Below are 21,936 nucleotides of genomic sequence, written 5' to 3'. Positions count from 1 at the left end.
TATCAGTGCCCACCAAGCCTAGAAAACTGCTCTAGACACTCTATCCATTAATAATGCCACATGCATGATCAGAAACATGCAGAACAATTCAATGAATAGTTTGTGTAGGCAAGGACCAGTGAGTTGAATTTAAAAGAAAGGATAACCAGTCTTAATATTAAGAAGAATGTTTTGATGAAGGAGCTTTTAAGCAGTGAAACAATGTCTCCAAAACAATGGTTGAGTCTCCTCTTTGGAGGTTTTCAACTGGGGACTAAATACCATTGGTGGATTCCTACACTGAAGGAACCCACAGATTTGTCAGACACAAGGAATCAGAACAATCTGTAGGCCAAAGCAGTTTCTTTATTGTTGATCACCCATTTACAAGAATCTCACCAGACTGACTGCATTCCCTTGGAAAATGTTAGATAAAGGCATCAATAGTCGGCCTCTTTCATTTCCTCCCACTGAGGCATTCCATGAATGAAATGTTTAAGATATTAATATACTTTGACAATATTTTCTTTAATCTAAATCACAAATCAAATGTAAAATACGCAATACCTAAAAAGGTATCAATATTTGGATAACACCTTTAAGAACAGATCTCGATACTTGAACAAGAGTTATGGCCCCTCATCTACTTAAGGTAACAATATGAAGTCAGTAAATTGCTAGCTGTTCATGGTGACAGCACAAAGTGTTGAGAAGTTTTTACTCTTTATGTGCAGGCAAAAGTCCCTCCCAGGCAACTCAGGGAGAAAGGTGGCTGCTTGCCACTTAACGTGGACTGTGTTTACACAGAAAGATATCACATAAACAGGAACGATCAAAAGTCTTATTCTGCATAATGATGTCACACAAAACTTCCAGTGGGTGAAAGCTTGAGTTTTAATAGAAAGCATATTACAATCCAATATTGAAAGTGAATTAATCTTAGAAAGTAAAGCAGTAGAATAAGGCCCAATTTGGAAGAAATTCCACCCACGCCCCCAAAACATGTTCAAAACCTCTGATGCACTTGGCCAGGAGAAGAGGACAAAGATACAGTAATGTTATCAATAAGATCAGGAAAGTGACTTTGAGTTTGCAGTCTGCTTTGCAGCTGCAACTGCAGATCCTAGGATTTCCACAAAGGTGTGCACATCCTGGAAAGTATTGTAGAGAGGAACTGGGGCAATGCGGAGAGCGTCAGGTTCCCGCATGTCGCACTGCAAAACACCCAGATAAATATTCCATAAATTTAACGCCTTTGTGTTGGTTTGTCAAAGTGAAAACACAAACAAATCGCATGTGTAACATTTGTGTGCTCCTTTTAGAATACTAATCAGTCACCATACTTTCCTACAAACCTTTTGCCCTATAATCTGGAAGAACACAATGACAAATAATTTCCATGTTGTTTTTCAAGACCACTACTAGGACCTCAACTTCAAAAAAAAAACACCCTTATTTTTAATGTGTCTTTCCAATCAATACTTTGTACTTGGGTGAAATTATAATCCCAGTGAATCTCTCAACTTTTCCATTAATCACAAAACTGAAAACATAAGCTAATAAATTTCATAATTCCAATGTATTAGATAGAACCAGAGTTGTCTTTCTGCTAGTGGAAGGAACCAGAATCCACCAGAGCACAATTTTCGTTTCACACAAGGTTCATAAGAGCTGCATTATTAAATTACACAGGATAATTTTCAGGGGACATTTTCTTTGGATAATATTTTGAAGGAATTGTCTGATATGATTAAAGTAATTACTTTTAAGAAGGAAGGAAATCAACCAACCAACCAACCAACCTTTAGACCAGGAGTGTCCAGTGTTGGCAACTTTGAAGACTTGTGGACTTCAACTCCCAGAATTGCTGGCTCCTGCTTTAGACTATTTAATGCTATTATAGAACCACCCACAACTTTATGCTACCTAGTTCCATTTTTCCCAAAATTGTTGTATATTTATTACAGGGATATGTACCTCAGCCTTGGTCATAATTTTATGACTTATTGAAAACTCTCAAGTGATTCTTCGACTGCAATGACCTAGCAAATACATCTCATATATTCTACTTTCTTCTCCCTGAAACCACGAGGTCAACATTCAATATTTATGAATTGTGAAATGCTACTTCAAACTTTATTTTGTTTTGATTATTCTACCCTGCATATTATAATGCCAATGCTATTCTAAAATTAACATGGCGACTTCCACAAAATAAAAGCATTTTTGAAGTTTCCAACATAAACCTAGGTTACTTACAGCGACACCTCGTTTTTCCAGCTCTTTAAAAACATCTCTGATTGGAACAGAGAAAAGTAAGGTGAGCTGGCATCCTCTTTTTTCATGGTGGGATGGTGTGATTATTTTTATAAGTGGCTTCTCAGGGTCAGTTCTATCTTTGCCGTAATAGTGCCTTATCAAATACTCCAAGTAACCAGTAAGAAGTATGGATTTCCTTCTAAGGCATTTCACTGTACTTTGAGCAAAGATCTATTTAAAACAAACAAAAATATCATTGCTGCATGGAAGAACATTGCTTTCTCTACAAAGACAGCCTAAAATAAACCATTTCAACTACACAGTACCCTATTTTGATTTATTGTCAACATTTATTTGATCACTAGCAATACCATATAACATGAAAACAAAACAACAGTTTCCGAAAGTTATAGCTAGCCCATTTCTTTTGTATGTATCCCCTTATTGTAATGCCACTTCAGACATATTCAAGCAATCAGTTCCCTAACATCCCTTCCATTCACTGCAACCACCACGTATTCTAACAAATACACTTGAAAATGATCTCTTGCTAGCTTAATTACATGCACATTGTCTACTAAGTACCATTCTTCTCTGCTTCTGTATGTTGTGTTTCAAGAATGATCAGACATTCCCAAGAAAGGAACAGCATAAAGCTGCAACTGCTTCCCAGAGATAGTAGGTCTTGTAGGAAACATGTGGATTGGGAGCATGAGGCACTTTGTTAACATGATGGCACTGGGAACAAATATTCACAACTTTAATGCACTGGGACTTGGGGAGAGAGAGGGATAAAAAATACTACTTGCCAGCATGGGGGAAGGCAACAGAAGTCATCTCATGTTGCAAAAAACTTTGGTAAATGAGTTGCTGTAGACCTTTCCCAGCTGGAGTTGCATTTATAAGGATTTTGTAGAGGAAATATACGGATAAAGAAAAATGTTTCCATCGCAAATGTTCTTGCTTTCGCTCTAAAAGGAAAACTGCCTTTGTTGTGTGTTTTAACACTTGCCTTGTTCAGCTGTTTCTTTAGAAACTGTACCTTCTGCTTAATGTATCCCTATGCAAGATGGCAGTCCATTTCCTAAGTGTCATCTTTTGCCAGAGACTGTCTATTTCACTGTACTACAGCAATTAGCACAAGGGAATCCTGACTGTGCCAAAAATGTAATGCAAACACAAAAAGGCAAGTCCATAGAAACTGATGTGCTCTTCCTGCTTTGACCCCCTGTAGTGGGCTAAATGACAGATTCTCTCTCTCCCCCCCCCCACTCATTTCTAAGCACCATCTGGGTCAGAGCACAGTATCATCTCTAAGGTCATATAAAGTTTACAAAATACAAAAGATGTTTTAAGGGTAAACCAAATTAATTGCTCAAGAGAACAAATGAACGAATAAATAAATGAATAAATAAATGCACATTCTCACACACACCCTCTCACATACGATATACCGCCATATCCCCTTGGCATTTCTTAATGCCGAATTTTAAATCTTAATGTTTTCAAATAAAACTCTCTAGGTTATTAGTAATTCTGTGATTGATTTTGTTTTGTTTTGTTTTACTGGCAATGCAATTTAGGGGGAAAAAATAGCTTGGTTTTCACTTCCAAACTGTCCCCAAGTGAGACTTCGGCAGCCTGAGATGAATAAAAATATGTGTGAATATCAAAGGATATGGATGGCTGTCAAATAGCATTTTTCAAAGATATACACACAACATTAGCTTCCGATAGAAATCAGTTTGTAAGTAGCAAATTATGAATCAACACCCATTATATTAGGTTTCCCTAAAGATTGCTAATTGTTTTCTACAAAGCAACTAAGTGAAGACATGTGAGGTATATTAAATCTTCTAGTCACACGATTCAGACTTGATATATTAAATTCTGCATTATTCTTTTCTTTGAAAAAAAATCACTGATTTGTAACTCAAAAGTGAATAATATTCCAGGATATATTACTTCCCAGTATTTCTATGAAATTTGGAGATTTTGCTTGTGGTTAAAACTCTGGTTCCTCTATGTGATGTTGCTTCGGCATTCTGTGCAACGATTCACTGGACTGACTGATAAAAACTTCATAACAATAAACCCCTCTGTTGACAGACATTTAGTTTTCCCTAGCATCAACTGATAAATTAAGAAATAAATTAAAATGTGAAAACCTATACTGGAATGTATTTACTTGTTTACTTCTTTAATTTAGAGTCCCTTGGCTCCTATTAACTCCAGGAGACTCTCACTTTAAAAACAGATAAGAATAAAAAGCAAGAGACAAATTGTGGACATGCAGCTGAGAAATAGCACACAAACCAACAAGAGTATGCTCTTTCTTCCAAAAGCCTATCCATATTTTGCAAAGAAAGGATACTGTCCCTATAATAATATTGCATCAGGATGTATGTAGCTTTGTTCTAAGAAACAGAATTACCAATAAGAGCATTTTTTTACATTTATAATGGTGGTAAAATCTGGTTTTTCTGTAGAGTAGCTTCAGAGCATACTATTTCTGTGGGTATGTATGCTTTTTCTCACCTGGACATCCATGATTTCTTTTTTATGTTTTATTATTACTTGCTTTCAAAGCGAAAGCCTCTTAAGAGTCAATAGGAGCCAGGGAGCTTTAGATTAAATAGAAGAACTAAATAAGTAAATACATTCCCATACAAGCTTGCAAATTTTAATTTCTTTCTTAATTTATCAGTTGATGCTAGGGAAAAATAAATGTGGATCAGCAGAAGGCTTCATTGTTATGAAGTTTTTCTTACTTAGTCTGATGGGTTGGCTCAGCTCGATGTTACAGAGTGCCTACTACCGTACCTCACGGATTTTTGCACCCAAAACATAAATTTAGAAGAACAATGCTTGTATTTTAGTTACATAATTTATTCATTTAATTAATTAACGTACTGCATGCTTCCAGCTTCAAAACCTCCCTGTGTTCTGTGGATCGGCTCATGTTCCCGCTGAAAGGGGAACATGGGACTGCAATGGAACCAATGAAGTGGGCAAAGTACAGATAATGTGAAAGTACAGTGGTACCTTGGTACTCAACTGCTCTGAAACTCATCAAATTTGGTACTCAGTGCATTTTGATGCAAAAATGTTGTCCTGGTACTCATTGCATAAGCTAGAACTTTTCAGTGTTGGTTGCCTTATAACTCACTACATTATTCCTTAGGGGAAAAATTGTTTGGCACTCATAGTTTTTGGTACTTCTCAAACCACTTAACAATGAGTACCCAGGTACCACTGTAAAAGGTTATTCAAAGCTTTTGTCTTTGTACAGATTTTTCAGTTTACTGTCATCAAAAAGGAATATTGCCTAATGAAACAACATTTTTTCCTTTGTCTGAATGTCTTCCCTTAGGAGAAAATAATTACTCACCTCTAAGCTAGCATGAAGAGCACAGACCAATAAGATGGAAGGATTTGATAAACGAAATCCGTTGATTCCAGGGCTGAGTTGCAATTCTGTAACAATAATAAGTTATGTGAGGAATCTGGTTCTATATGGTTGGAGAGGTATTAGGCTATATTGAATATTATATGAATGTCCTCTCTTGCAGAGAGCTTCGTCCAGGCCCTCCAAATCAGGTTTGATGCTACTCCATCAGCTAATCAAAACAATTGGATGTCAACAATTTTCAATATTTTTAATGCAAAAAGTAGAAATTTAGCTTTAAAATATTTTGATATTTTCAGTATGGTACAAATGATCCCCATAAATTTGATTAAAGACTATTAAGGTTGCACAAGCATTCATATTTTTATGAAAAAAATAAACAGGTCTTGTTTAACTTTGAGATTAATCCCTGAAGAAACTGTCACTTTCAATAATGGTAAGTGACTTTAAAAACTTTAAAAAAAATATTTTCCAAATTATTTTGAGGGCAGCACAATTAAACAGGAGTACTTATAAAAAGCAACAAGGCCTTAATAGTATTACTAGCTAGTTTAGTGCCTCAAACCCATTCTTATTATGTGATATACAAAATTCAAGACTCCCAGTAGATTTTAAATGCATAAAAAAGAGTGTAAATTAAATGTCAATGTTGCAACACTAATCAAAATGAAACAAGAACAGGCTGCTAAGTGACATGCACATAATAATGCCAAATAAATAACATCAAAATTTGGAATTTCCACAGAACAACTAACGTTGCCTTCCTGTTACGAATAGAACTATAGAAGCCGCTAATTTATGTTACCTTTATAATAAAAATGTTGATTTTCTTTTTCCTTGACATTTTGGTTTGTTTGCTTTTTAAATTCCCAAGCAATGTTCTCTTACATGCTTTCGATCCCCTGCGCCCTCTTTCTCTTCTCTTTTTCTTTTTCTATCTTTATAAAGGCCTTTATAAATCATCTATATAAATTTGGACTTTTTTAAGCTTTTGACTCTTTGATCTTTAATTTCAGGATGGAATGGAAACATTTCCCTGTACTGAAAAGAATCGTTGCTCTTGTTCTGCAGCAACTTTATTACTTTTGATGCCGTTTATATACATTCATAAAAACAAACAAGTAAACAGTAATTTAAAACAAGAAATTTAAAACACAAGGGCAAATATACATACTGTTTTCCATGAGAAACCTGGTTTTGTAGTTGTGACCCCACCATCCTATTAAACTGGGGAGGGGATGATGGTAAAGGACCAGGGAAAAAGAAATGACAAGGATTAGTGACCCAATTAAAATATATATTTTTTTCACAAGACATTTTCTAGCAAGATGTATAAAGAATATGAGAATGGTATGAAAGGCCCATAGTGGAGTCTTTTTGTTTTTCAGTATTCCTGTAGATGTCCCAGATAAAACAGTTCATAGGTATTTTTCACAATATAGAATTTAGATCATATCATAATCACACATCTATAAATCATAGATTGGGAGGAATTGATAGCGTGTTTTTTTTAGATTCTTAAGAGATTCATAGGGCTTAGTACTATGTCCATAGTAATCAGTGGATACAGGAAGTCCTTGATTTGAGACCAACATTGGAACTGGAATTCCAGTTGCTAAGTGATGTGGTCAACCGAGTCATCATGTGACTGGACCCTATTTTAGAAACATTTTTACTGTGATTATTAAACAAAGCACCATGGTCATTAAGCAAATCTGGCTTGTCAATTGACTTTCGTTTGTCATGCTGGCTGGCCACAAGATGCTGCAATATCATAAATGTGAGCTGGTCACCAAGTCCCTGAATTGTGATATGACTGTAAAGCAAGGGTCTTTTATGGTGCTTTTATGACTTGTGGACTTCAACTCCCAGAATTCCTCAGCCAGCGTGCCTAGCTGCGGAACTTTGGGAGTTGAAGTCCACAAGTCATAAAAGGGCCAAGTTTGAAGACCCCTGCTGTAGAGGCTGTGTGATCAAGTCATACTTTCAAGGATGGGTCATAAATCACTCTTTACCAAGACCACAGTAACTTCTAACTGTTGTTAACAGAACAGTTGTAAGTTGAGAACTACCTGTAATGCTGCCTGAACTCTTGGGAATGCAGGTCTTTTCTACAGAAAGATGGCCATCACACCAAATATTCAAATGACAGCTTTCTAAATCCAAGAGCAGCATTCCAGGCCAAGGAGCAAACCAAAGAACTATCTTTTGTCTGGAAACCCAATCAAGAACAGAAGAACCTCACAAGAACCTTCAGAGGCTGTATGTTATTGAACTATTGATTAACCCAGCCACCACATTGCTTTTTAAACACCTTAATGTAAAATTAGAAAACTAATAAAATATTCTTTTAAAAAAAGGGACTCCTTTCCTCTAAAAGTTCTGCCTGAATTTGCGTATCACTGGACTGGGGCAGGTATCCCAGCTTGCTATCCTTGTTGAAAGAAAGAGAAAAAAAAGGCAAGTAATAGATCATTGTTTTATATTTTCTTCCATAAAGAGTGTAGGACCTGAATACATTTCATAATCTTTGTGACAGTTTTCTCAAAAAACAACAGGTCTTCAAGTCTTCGGGAAACTTGAAAACTAAATTATGAACAGCAAGTTTCAAGAGTTATATTTTATGGCAATCCTTATTATCCTTCATGGAAAATTCTGCCCCTAACTTGGTCTAAATATGGAAAGTGCTGCATTTGAACTTCTTAGACATAATTTCCAACCTTATAGCCAGTTATCCTTAGTTGTTCACTTGGGCCCAGTTTACCTCTATCCTAATGGCCTGTATAAATATTGATGCGTTAGGAAGGGGCTGCAAAACTTGAACTCTAAACGAGTATTGGTTTTGCATGGGGGTAAGGGAAAGCATAAAATTAGTTTTGATACTGCTTCTGACAAACGACAGCCTATTAAGAATCAAAATAGCCTAGGTGTTAAAGACTTGTTATAGGGTTATATAAATATATAAAACAAGAAACATTAAAATCATACAGGACAAGGCCACAGTAAAGTTTACCAGAAAAGCTGTGAGCCACTGGTGTGCTGAGAATTCAACATCAGCTTGAATGGGAGATTGACCAAGGTTCATCTTGCCTTGGAGAAGAGATAGGCCACTGAAGCTTTCACATTCCTTTCTCCTTACTTCCGAATCTACTCTGATTACATTACAAGATTCAGCAATGGGATTTCCAACAGAAAATAAGCAAAAACTAGAGGAGTATAAGCTCTAAAGAAAATTAGATGTATAGTCTTATTCTTGAAGCCTGCCGACCACAATGTGGGAGGCACATTAAGTGTCCTACTCGACACCAGATAATTTTCTACTCCTCAAAGTTCTGCATATTAATAACTTCCTTTCATACCAGAGACAACAAGTGGGGCCTAACACTAAACTGCATTATGCATTCAGTACTTGCAAGTCTCAAATAAAATTAATTCACCAGGACATAGAAAAAAGGCTAAGGAGAAAACTACTTTCCATCTTTTCTCTCTATATCTTCTTTTGCTACTTTTCCATGCAAATATATAGATTTAGAAAGTTATGAAGGAATTTAAGGACTGCAGTGATGAGTTGGAGGAAAACCAGGTTTATTTTTGACTCAAGGTTGTAAAGTCGAGCTTTCTTTTGATTCAGATTTGTATTCCTAAACATAAGTTTACAAATTTTGCCGGATTTATAATAGCCATTGATGTTGACCAATGAACTAACTCTTCCTTTCCCCTATATTGCAAATGAAATATCTGTGCTATCTTGAAGTTCAGTAACACTATTCAACATTTTTTATTACTTCCAATTGTAAGGGCTCACAATTCTGCTTTTCTTCAGCTTCTCAAACCTCTGTACAATTACACTGGTGTGGCTTTATGTTTGTTTTTATTTTCGCAGACCAATTTTATATTGCTCTTTTATTCTAGGCAATTTAAGTATGTTTTTTTTTTAATTTGGATAATTGAAATTTCAACCTTTAGGGAGCTGCCCTGGTAAACTGCAAAGAATGAGGGTTAAGGGCCATTATTATATAAGAAAAAAAGACCTATATATTTGCCAGAAAGGCAGGATATAAATCATAAAAATGAATAGCAATGCAATGACTATAGGTAATCCCTGAGGATAGTTACACAGTTCCTTGTCCAATATCAAGGCAAAGAAAACGCATACAGAGAAATTGTAAAGCATATTTCAGAGGCCTAGTTTTTACCTTCCAAGTATGCTCCCTTTTTGCAAATGCAGAGATGAGAAAACAGATGATTTTGAAGAATGAAGCTCATGGCCACAAGGGCAATATCTGGCTCCCTTTGCTTTCAAGTAGAGTTACTCTAAGGAGCAATCCCATCCATAAGTATTTTTATTTTTACTTAGTTCAGTTTTCCCTTCACATCTGTGTGATTAGAATAAAACATTGGGTATTCAAAACTTGACTTGTTTCGTTTGTAGTTGCATTAATGATGCTGGAATGTGGGATGTAATGATTGCTGTAAGTGGTATAGACATCAAAGGAGATCCAGTTTAAAGAACTGAAAGGGAGAACCCCCCTGCACGCCCCCTACGTCCTTTGGCCCAGGCTGTGAATAACAGAGGATCACACTGCGCATTTATAATTTATAATCTGAAAAATCATGAGGTAAATTTGTGTTCTATAGAGAGAAGAAGGCACATCTCTTCCACACTCGTTTCTCTTTTTAAAAAAAAATTGAAAGAAGTAGGGAATTGCGTGGTGTTTCCAAGTCAGACAGATCTTTCTGTAAAGGGTACCACTATAAGATTTTAAGTGGCTGGCCATTCCTCACCATCTTTCCATTTCAATTGTAGTGTACATAGTTAGAAATATTTTTTTCTCTTCTCCCTTTTAACACAATTCCTAATTTTAATCCACATTGCACAACTATTCTAATACTATAAGGAGAATAATAACCTGTGCAAATATCTGTGTCGTACATACTCCTTTGAATGGAGTATCTAGCGTTAAAACATTAGACGCTGTTAGGCATCTCGTGGCTAATAATTAGTCATGTGCTTACAAGAACTATGTATCTGCAAGAATTTAAATGTCAAGTTTCATTTCATTTCTTATTGCTGAGCTACAAGTCTTTACATCCACACTATACTCCTCCCTTGCCCTTTTCAGCTAAGTGCAAATGTTGTCTAATTATCAATCCTACTCTATTAAGGGATGGAATTGCTAGCAGATTGTTATCATAGTACATATCCTTCAGTCTTTTTTTATACTCTTGAACATGGTTGATGAAATTAAGACTTCTTTTTGTGGGCTCTTTCATTTTGACCAATCTATCCTATAGGCCAGAGGTCCCCAACCTTTTGGACATGAGGGACCGGTTACATGGAGAGAGGTTTTTCTGCGGACCGAAGGGGGTGTGGTTTTGTGTGCTGCCTGCACCCTGCAGATGGGGCTTTGCTTGTTTGTGCAGACCGGTTGCTGGCGTGCTGCGGTCCGGTACCGGTCCGTGGACTGGGGGTTGGGGACTCCTGCTATAAGCCAAGGAGCAAAATTTAAGGAGGAATGGAGATACACAGAGTAACCTTAAAACTTTACATTGAATTATGACAAGCATAACTAGGCTACCTTGGCTGTGTTATATGGAAATGTCACAATTTTGAGTAGGATTTTTTTTTCTTATCCCACCTTTATTATTTTTATAAATAACTCAAGAAAGCGAACATATCTAATTACTCCTTCCTCCTCCCATTTTCCTCACTACAACAACCCTGTAAGGTGAGTTGGGCTGAGAGAGAGAGTGACTGACTCAAAGTCATCCAGCCGGCTTTCATGTCTAAGGTGGGACTCCCCTCTAGCCTAGTGCCTTAATCATTAGACCAACCTTATCTGTGTTATATGAAAATATCACAGTTTAAGAAGTTATTTTCCCCCACCAAATTCTCTTTTTTACCCCATTTCATCCTTTTTTATATTAATTATTGTTCCCATTAAAATGTTGTTAACTCACATTCATTGCATTTATGAAACAAAAAACAAGAAAACCAACAAAAGGTGATCCAAGGTTGATTTACCACTGATAGAGGTCTGCAGACAAGGACTCTGCATGTGTCTTTCTTAAAGATTGATTTTTTTTCCTTGTTAGTCTTTTATATTCCATTCAGTTGGGAATTCACCAATTTCTGAACATGTCCCTCTGTATTACCCCTCCAGGTCAAAACAAAAGGAGATTGAGTTCACTTTTATAACAAGATACAAGGGGGTTTTTTTGTGCTCGGAGTATGTGAAAGAAAAATGGCTATTATGCTGAGAATCCAATCAGGGCTTGTAGAATTCTTGGAAGCCTCTGGCATTTGTGAAGAGAGAGGTAATTTCATTCACGGAGAACAGGCAGAGGAAAAGCATGAGCTGTCCACAAAAAGAGTTGAAGTCTAAATTAAATCTGAAGAGGAGCTCTTACCAAAACTCCTCCCGCAAGGCTAATGAAGTTGAATTAAGGCTGCTAAATCAACTTGTGATTGCCTATCATTGCAGAGGACCCATACATTATTTCTATCAGCTGGATTTATGAGGTTCATTTTCATTAGAAGGGAGGAAAGAGGAAGACAGCCAAAAATACTTTGGAGTAAATAACAGTTACAACTTTCTGTTTTCCTTGGAAAATTTAACCTCCAACTGGGAACCAAAGTATGCATGTTTGGATGATATCCTTCACACTTATTATTTTAAATCTATTTGAACAGAGCCATCACAGCGGCTCTGTCCATAACACAATATCTTGCTGTGTGTGTGTGTGGGGGGGGGGTTTGAAAATATGATTACATTTTTGAAAAGCAATTAAGACAATTAAGAGCTTTTGAAGCTCTTTCTGGGATACAGTTTCTACTTTCAAGCAGATCTTAACACTTCCTCACTTTATCTTTCTTCATTTGTTGATGGAACCTTTAAGGAATATGTTTTTTGGCAGAGATCTGATAAAGGAATAATGCTACGTAACCTTTGGTTGTGGAATGTACAAAGCAATACTTCTTTCTACCAGGTAAGCAGCTAAAGTTTCAGAGGACAAGACTGATCAGTTTACTTTCCTACAAATAACTTTGGGTTTAAGAGCTTAGTAACTTAGTAACTCTTGGAGGGACGCGGTGGCTCAGTGGGTTAGGACGCTGAGCTTGTCGATCAGAAGGTCGGCAGTTTGGCGGGTCGGATCCTGAGTGCTGCGTAACAGAGTGAGCGCCTGTTACTCGTCCCAGCTTCTGCCAACCTAGCAGTTTGAAAGCACGTAAAAATGCAAGTAGAAAAATAGGGACCACTACGGTGGGAAGGTAACAGCGTTCCGTGCGCCTTTGGTGTCTAGTCATGCCAGCCACATGACCACGGAGACGTCCTCAGACAAGCTCTTCGGCTTTGAAACAGAGATGAGCACCTGCCCCTAGAGTTGGAAACGACTAGCACGCATGTGCGGGGGAACCTTTACCTTTTACCTTAACTCTTGGAAAAACATCTATACACATACAAGAAAAGAGTTGCCAGATCATATTCAGCATTCAAACTATTTCCCATTGCTGAAAATTATGTTAGGAAGAAATAGTCCAATCACTGGAGGTTTTCAAGAAGAGATTGAACAGCCTTTTGTCTGAAATGGTATAGGGCAATGATGGTGAACCTTTTAGAGACCGAGTACCCAAACTGCAACCTCAAACCCACTTATGTATCATTGGGTGCCAGGTGGGCATGACTCATTGGGTGGGTGTGGCCCATTGGGTGGGTGTGGCTGCATTGGTAACGACAGCCTCGGTGGGACTAAAAGGTTCAATCAATCAATTCCAACTTTGTGAGATTTTTTTTTCCTGCGAGAAGTTGAAATTGATTGATTGATTGAACCTTTTTTTTTTGCACATGGCGGCAGAGGCCTAAAGTGAAAAGGTTTTATAAAACTCAGCTGAAGGCCTAGGACTGGGGCAACAGCGCACATACCCACAGAGAGGGCTCTGTGTGCCGCCTGTGGCACGCGTGCCATAGGTTTGCCACCACGGTTATAGGGTCTCCTGTTTGAGCAGGGGCTTGGCCTAGAAGTCTTCCCAAGTCCCTTCCAACTCTCTTATTTGGTTACTTCCATTTGCAAAACCAAAGCTTTCTGGCTCTCCACCAATTTACATAGCAGCAGATGTCTGCACTTGTTTTTTCCTTCAGTTCCTTTTCCTATGACTATCTTATAGTAATAAATAATTGCCCTAAATGCTTTTGGTTGCTACATGTAAATTATTTATATAAATACATGTAAATGCAGAATAGCCAAGTATGTATGGTGAGCAACAAACAAACCACTCCAACTGAAATACAAAACCTCTAATGTAAAATCCTATTTCATAACAGAAACTAAGCAAACCTGAATTTTATGCAGACCCAACGACTCCTGAATTGTACAGTATTGTTATGGCACAACATGTGGTCAGTTCTGTGGAAACTTCAGGATGCTGTTTAAGTATTAAAGAAAGCACAGTTGCCTTTTGGGACTAATCCACGAGGTTTATGGTTTAGAAGAGATATTAGCGCTGACCTCCAAGAATGATATATGGGGCAATTTATTTCTTTAATACAAACTACTTTGAAAATTATGCTTTGCGCTATAGGCATCATTCAATCTCGGGCTTAACTGATTTCCCAAAGTTCACGAAGCTTACAAGTTCAAGAAATTATTCACAACACCCCATTTCCAAGTCAAATAGGAATAATTCTAAGAACCTTTCCACACAGCTGAGTTACAGTGTTTTCCATCCATCTTTAAAAAGGTAAAGGTTCCCCCGCACATGCGTGCTAGTCGTTTCCGACTCTAGGGGCCGGTGCTCATCTCCGTTTGAAAGCTGAAGAGCCAGCGCTTGTCCGAGGACGTCTCTGTGGTCATGTGGCCGGCATGACTAGACACCAAAGGCGCACGGAACGCTGTTACCTTCCCACCGTAGTGGTCCCTATTTTTCTACTTGCATTTTTACATGCTTTCGAACTGCTAGGTTGGCAGAAGCTGGGACGAGTATCTTTAAGTCAAGATAAAATGACCAAAGTTGAACAGCATGAACTCTCCTGCCTCTATTTCCAGTCATTACTAGTCAACTGATTTCCCTCCAAGATAATAGGTTACAGGTTTAATAGATTTTATATACTGTCCTTAGTTGGTGTTGGAATGGGGAGGGGAAATATGAGATAACAGCTGGGTTAGGTGCAACTGGAAAAGCCTCAAAGATTGTATAGGGAAGAAAGCCTAATAGTCAGCAAGCAGATCTCAGAAATTTGTCCATAGTGATGCTGCAATAAGTCACTAATTGCTTATTAACAATTTGCCTCTTACAGCCATTGTCTGCTAAATATGCAAATTTACCCTCATTTTCTCTTTGATTTGTAATCACATAGCTAGCCATACTTTTTAAACTATCCTGAAAAAGACCACACCAGTTTAAAAATAGATGTTTTAAAACGATCTTGCCTTCCTGCTTTAGTGTGCTTTAGAGCATTACACTAACCCATTCAATTCTCTTGATAATTTGTGGATTCCTTTTAAACACTTTCCCTGTTACACATTCTTACATATTCTGTAATAACTTCACAAAGGGGTTATATGCTCAGAGAGTTATTGCCTACGCATTTAATAAAAAGAGGAGCTGTTGCTCAGTAGTTATATTGAATAGAAGCTGATGGAAAGTTTACACGTTGAGGACATAAAGAGGTTTATTTGCTTCTATTAGTGGTTAATTGTCTCCAGCATAAAAAACGATTTGTTTGATGACTCATTGCATGATTAAACATCCTGTGTTAACCTTAGAGAAAAGTAGATAGGTACTTAAGAAAGGGCCCTTGTAGTGAATCCACTTTAACAAGTAAACAATCAACACTTTGGTTACTTTAAGGCATTTCTGTGTTTTTTTCTTTCTTTCTTATCTTTCCCCAAGGAAAGCAGGAACATAAAATGACAGTGAGGAAAAAAAACAACCTCAATGATGAATCAATGTCCAAAGATATTTCCTCTCCATATGGAGATAAGAATATACTAATTTTCAGAAGTGTTGTATGTTATACCTATTTTCTATAAGAGAACTGATCAAATCTCTCAGAAAATGATCCCAAAGTGGTATAGATTCCATGTGCCATTTTTTAAAATATTTAAATAGTGTGGTAACGATGAAATACATAATCCACTACAACTATTCTCCTAATTAGTGTAACAGACTTTTAGAAAACATCTCAGCCAAACATCTGAAAAAAAGGAAGAAGGTCAGCTTTCATAAAGAAAGTATATGTTATATGCAAAGGAATAAAATGATATAAAACTTGAAAACTAGTGTGTTCATGGTTTAATGTAACAAAAAGATATATGGTATTCCTTTCTCCCTATGTCTTCACTCAATATCTCAACCTCCTAAGTATGCTTTCCAGGTCCAAACTTTTACAGACCTGTGAATGTGTAACATGTAGTTTGTCCTTGATTCTCTTAATCATCCTTAATGATATATTCTAAAAACTACTTGGATATTTGCCATTCAGTTAGAGAATCCACAAACTGAACCCTGCAGGCCTATTGTGTGCCTGGACTGGCCTAATAAATCACATCTCCCAAGACAATGTCCCATTAAACCTAATTAGCCAAAGGGTTTATTCCTAAACTGCCTCTTCTCAGGGGAAGCTTTAACTTTTGGTTTTGAAATGAGTTAGAGGCACTTAATATGCTTTCCTTCTTTATTTGGCAGCTAAAATTGGCTTAATCTGGAATGTAGTCAAGGGTGCTTTAAGAAGCTGGAGTACAATGTGGAAAAAAAACCAACCCTGATAAACATTTTAACATTATTTTCCACAATGCGTAAGAAATGACTAGCCGATCAGCAGACAAATTTGCTTCCTTTATGCAAAATCTTACTATAGCTGTAGTCTGAAATAAGCTCTGCTTCTTGTTAGCCGAGTTTGCAAATGCGGTTAGAATTTGGTTGTCTCTGCTAGTTTTATATCTGCTTCCTTTTCTTTTTTTTAGAAATAATTGCTGTTTGCTAGTGATAAGAAGAAATCTGAAAAAAAATTATGTTGCTGTACACTCTGAAATAAAACTTTTTATCTCATTTTGTATACTTTATGGATGTTATATGCAAAATTCTTTGTTACTGTTTTGAAAAGAAACCAGGCATTTCAGCTCTGGCTTGTCTTTTAAGTGGAGGCAAAAAGAGAAATTGTATTTATCAAAAACAGTTTTAGGAATATGTTTCCTAATCCATATAAAAGTTGGCTATTCTATGTGGAATCAAATCCTCCGTCAATTTTCCTTTACTGCAATGGTGGACTTGAATGGTTTTGCCATGAGTATGCGGGAGGAAATACTGTACATAATTCATGATTGTGTTCAGGGGCTTAGTCCCATGAGATGAACAGAGAGGGCAATATATATATATTATGACCATTGCAACATCCCTGTGGTCACTGATTAAAATTCAGATACTAGGCAACTGGCATGTATTTATGATGGTTGCAGTGTCCCAGGATCTCGTGATCACCTTTTTCAACCATGTTACTAACTTATCAAAAGAGCAATTAATAGCAGAAGGATATAGTTGCCAATGGTTTTCCCATTTACAGTTATCAGAAAGATTAAAATGGACAAAAAGATTTATGGTATGGAGCAAACTTAGAAAGAATTTAATTACCTCCATATTATACTGTACTGATAGTGAACATGTGATTGTTAAAATGTATAAACATTTGTTGAAATTTGAAATGGAGGAAGAACAGGTTAAAGAATATACCATATAGTAGGCTAAGAATTTTGGTTATATTATACAGGTGAACCAATGGAAAAACAGATGGTTAAAAGAGTTTAAAGTTACATTGCAAGTTGATCTTAAAAAGATTTTTTATAAAATGACACCTTGTTGATATATGACATCAGAGAAATTCTACAGAATGTATAAAGGTACTTCAAATGTATGTTGGAAATGCAAACAACATGAAATAATATTTTATCATGCTTGGTGGACATTGAAAAAAAGCTAAAACATTTTGGATTCAAATACATATTTTGATACTAAGGATTTTAAAGGTTAATATTCAACTGAAGCCAGCACTCATCTTATTAGAGCTAATGGATAAAGAGATAAAATAACATTCATGGAAGATTATTTCAATAAATTATTACTGCAACAAGATTATTATATGCACAGAGATGGAAAGATTCAAACTACCCACTATGAGGGAATGGTTGGTGAAACTGATAGATCTTGTTGAGATGGATAATTCACTTCTTTGATTAGAGAAATTTTCTACACTTATTGGTGACTAGAAACCTCTAATGGTCTTTTTGCATAACATAAAAAAAAATGAACTTGTAATTTATGGGTTTGAGGATTAGACAGAATAGATTATGGGACAAAGAGTATTATGAGGTAACTATAGCGAAGGAAGTTAAAATATAATTGTAGTCATAAATTTGTGAAGAATATCACTTTCTTTTTTTCCTTTCTTTTCCATTTTTCTTGAGCGTTTTTTCTTTTCTGGCACTTTTTGCTTTTTTCTTCTTTTTCTTTACTTTATGCTAGTTTGCATCAGTCTTTATCTTTTTTTAAAAAAAATCAATAAGAATCCTATAAGAGCAATTTTTGTTAGAAATTTTAGGTGAAAATATGTTAAGAAAAATTAATAGAAAACAAAAAAGTAGTACAGGAGAACAAGAGGAGCAATATAAAGAAGTGACTTCTGATTTTCTTTATATCAGTTACAAATTTATTAACTCTCCTTCCTCTTTAAGATTACATTACATGGTTCCCTTCTTCCCATATTCAACCCTTTTCCATCAGCAACTCCATAAATCCCCAATTCATTTTTTACATTTTCAGCAAAGAGTCCACATGAGGTTCCCAGTCTTTTATAAAGACACTTATTGTTTTATCTGTAATCAGGTACTATCCAATTTTCAAATGTTCAAAGCAATGGAGGCATTTAAGCTCCCCCCCCCTTTACATTGTGTGCACTTAACTGATGAGAAGTGATCTAAAACTTAAGACAGCAAGCCCAACTAATAATGAAGACACCAGGGTCTCAAAGGTAATCAGCAACTTGTAAAACTACTGGAGTTTTTATCAGCTCATTAAATTCCCTGCTTAACAGAGCTCTTCTGGGATGTCAGGGCTAACACTGCTTTGGGCTTCATTCACTTTCCCACATTAACTCCTTCAGGGTGGTCAGCCACAGGCCAGTTGCTCCCTCTTTTATTCTAATGGAATGGGTGGATCCTGTCCACAGAACGTGTCAAGCTCCAAAACCCTAGAAAGACACGTTGAGATTCTTCTAAGCAGTTTCTTTTATTGTTCCTTGCCTACAGTTGGAAATCTTGCCAAATTAAAACAGACTACTTGCACTATAAGGGATGCGGTGGCTCAGTGGGTTAGGACGCTGAGCTTGTCGATCAGAAGGCCGGCAGTTTGGCGGGTCGAATCCCGAGTGCCGCGTAGCAGAGTGAGCGCCTGTTACTCGTCCCAGCTTCTGCCAACCTAGCAGTTCGAAAGCACGTAAAAATGCAAGTAGAAAAATAGGGACCACTATGGTGGGAAGGTAACAGCGTTCCGTGCGCCTTTGGCATCTAGTCATGCCGGCCACATGACCACGGAGACGTCCTCGGACAAGCGCTGGCTCTTGGGCTTCGAAACAGAGATGAGCACCGGCCCCTAGAGTTGGAAACAACTAGCATGCATGTGCGAGGGAACCTTTACCTTTACCTTTATTTGCACTATAAAACATATAGTCTCAGAACTACTGGGAAAGAGCCATGGTCATCCTTTTACTCCCACACCAGGCTGCACTGCCTTTTGCTAGCCTGGAATGTGCTCCCTCTATTCCCTCACAATACACAGGTAGTCCTTGACTTATGACAGTTCATTTAGTGACCGTTTGCAGCAGTTACAGCGGCAGTGAAAAATGTGACTTATGACTGCTCTTCACACTTAACAACTGTTGCAGCATCCCCGTGGTCATGGGATCAAAACTCAGGCACTTGGCAACTAACTCATATTTATGATGGTTGCAGTGCTCCAAGGTCACGTGATCCATCTTTTGTGACCTTCTGACAAGAAAAGTCAATGGGGAAGGCAGAGTCACTTAACCACATTATTAGCGTAACAACTGCAATGATTCACTTAACAACTGTGGCAAGAAAGGTCATAAAATGGGGGCAAAACACACTTAACAACAGTCTTGCTTAGCAACAGAAATTTTGGGATCAATTGTGGTCATAAGCCGAGGACTTCCTTTATGGGAGTTCAGCTATCAGCACCCGAAATAGGGACACAAGGCTGATCAATACAATATGCAGTCTTTTTCTTTTTTACTTTGGATCTCTGCAAATGGAGGCCTCTTGACACATGGGCAAATGTGTGCGAGGCCAAATAATAGTTGGATGGCAAAGTTACAAATTCCACTTTCTCTAAGCTGCCCTCTTTCTCCATCAGCTTATCTTTGTGACCCTGTATCCCCCTGTATCAGGCTGTTTTTCCTAACACAGTCAACGACTAGCAAGCCACCACCCTCCAGGTCCATGTCCATAAGAGCTTGACTAATATGCTTGACTAATAGATTGATATTTGATGTATGCCAATTGGTGTACATTCAAAGTGACAATAAAGTTATCATCATCATCACATATTCTATCAAAGTTGGTTACAAATAGCTCCTTTCCAGAGAAAGCTCGAGCTTGCGAATACTCCTAGTCACCTAGTGTGATACAAGTGCCTCTCAGCTGAGCAGAGCCACACTATTCCTCAAGGGAAAGGTCAACGGTACTTCTCCAAGTCCGGTCAGAGGAAGCCATGGTTTATCAATGTGCTCAACTAGGGAGACAAAGGACTACCTTTGTCAAATAGCTTTGACAGTGCTCTCAGCACCCACCTATATCAAGTGATCAAGGCAACAAAGCTCTGTGTCCCCAAGGACACAAATGAATGATTACGTTTCAATGTCATGCCAAACCTGTTTCCCAGAAGGGCAAGTAGATAACTTAGGACAGTGATGGCGAACCTTTTAGAGACTGAGTGCCCAAACTGCAACCCAAAACCCACTTATGTATCGTAGGGTGCCGGGTGGGCATGGCCCATTGGGTGGGTGTGGTCAATTGGGTGGGTGTGGCCAATTGGGTGGGCATGGCCCATTGGGTGGGTGTGGCTGTAGTGGTAACGGCAGACTGGGTGTGACTAAAAAGTTCAATCAATCAATTCCAACTTTGTGAGAACTTTTTTTTTTACTCGCGAGAAGTTGAAATTGATTGATTGAACCTTTTTTTTGGCACACAGTGGTGGAGGCCTAAAGAGAAAAGGTTTTATAAAACCCAGCTGAAGCCCTAGGACTGGGGTGATGGCACGCGTGCCCAAAGAGAGGGCTCAGGTACCCGTGCCATAGGTTCGCCACCCCTGACTTAGGACTTACTTTTAAACCTCTGAGAAATGTTTTTCTTGAGGTTGGAATACAACTGGTTTAGCACATCTATGCAGTTTTTCCTCCCCTCATATCTGCTTGAAAAAAATTACTGCAGTGGGAATTAACCAGATGACACTTAGCAGGGTTAAAGTCCTCTAAAACAACTATCTCTGCTGTTTTCATCCCATTCTGCCAAAAATGAAGCAGCTGCAGGCCTTTGGATGCTTTCACATTATTAGCCTACGGGCATTTAAAAAAAAACCAGAATAAAGCAGCTTGAATTAAATCAGGTTAGTGTTGAAACTCAACTCAACTCAAATCAGGACTGATTTGCACAGTATAAATGTTTTCTCATCTATGTCCCTTCTTGATAAGTTAGAGCTAAGTTTCTATAATAAAATATTTCATGTTAAATTCTAGGATGAGTGCTATTTTGTTTTAATCTTCTATCAAAATGTTCCCAAGGGTACTCTTCCAAAAGGCAATTGGACTTGCTTGAGGTTTTTTTCTTTGAAAACATTTTGCATCTCCTCCGAGAAGCTTCTTCAGTTCTAATTGCTAAAACCTTTGGCTCAGCCATAGAGACGTTCTACCAAAAACATTTGGCTAATCTTTTGGTGACTTTACATATATTGATAACGCTTTCATCATTTAAAATTAATCTTGGGATTCTGGGAAGCATACCTTCCTATAGCAAAAATCTGCCTTCTGGAATGAGGTTTCCTCCAAAATTTGAACAGTTCCCACATTACTGGGATTTCAAAGGGTCTTAAAAACTTGTCTCTTTATCCAGACCTTTGGAGAGGATGATTGATACCGTATACTTCCTTTCCTCTCTGCCACCATTTTCCTTTGTTTCGCTTTTAAAATATTTTAACAATTGTAAATCGTCAGGAGTCAGACAGC

General features: G+C 37.5%; 1 protein-coding gene across 1 annotated transcript in view; it reads right to left on the bottom strand.

Annotated features, from left to right (window-relative positions):
* Positions 1 to 1,049: 1,049 nt before the first annotated feature.
* Positions 1,050 to 21,936, bottom strand: part of KYNU (kynureninase) — a gene marked incomplete at its 3' end in the record, with an annotated part of 113,562 nt that continues 92,675 nt past the window's right edge. Inside the window, exons 10-13 of the mRNA XM_083348754.1 lie at positions 6,822 to 6,874; positions 5,630 to 5,715; positions 2,239 to 2,469; positions 1,050 to 1,193 (exon numbers count right to left, since the gene is read on the bottom strand). Coding sequence (XP_083204880.1) covers positions 1,050 to 1,193; positions 2,239 to 2,469; positions 5,630 to 5,715; positions 6,822 to 6,874 — 514 coding nt within the window. The remainder of the gene's footprint in view (positions 1,194 to 2,238; positions 2,470 to 5,629; positions 5,716 to 6,821; positions 6,875 to 21,936) is intronic.

The sequence above is a fragment of the Vipera ursinii genome, assembly GCF_947247035.1.
Source record: "Vipera ursinii genome assembly, chromosome: 1".
In the NCBI taxonomy this organism is placed as follows: domain Eukaryota; kingdom Metazoa; phylum Chordata; class Lepidosauria; order Squamata; family Viperidae; genus Vipera; species Vipera ursinii.
The sequence above is the reverse complement of the archived record's forward strand: the minus strand, read 5'-3'. Positions and strand labels throughout refer to the sequence as shown.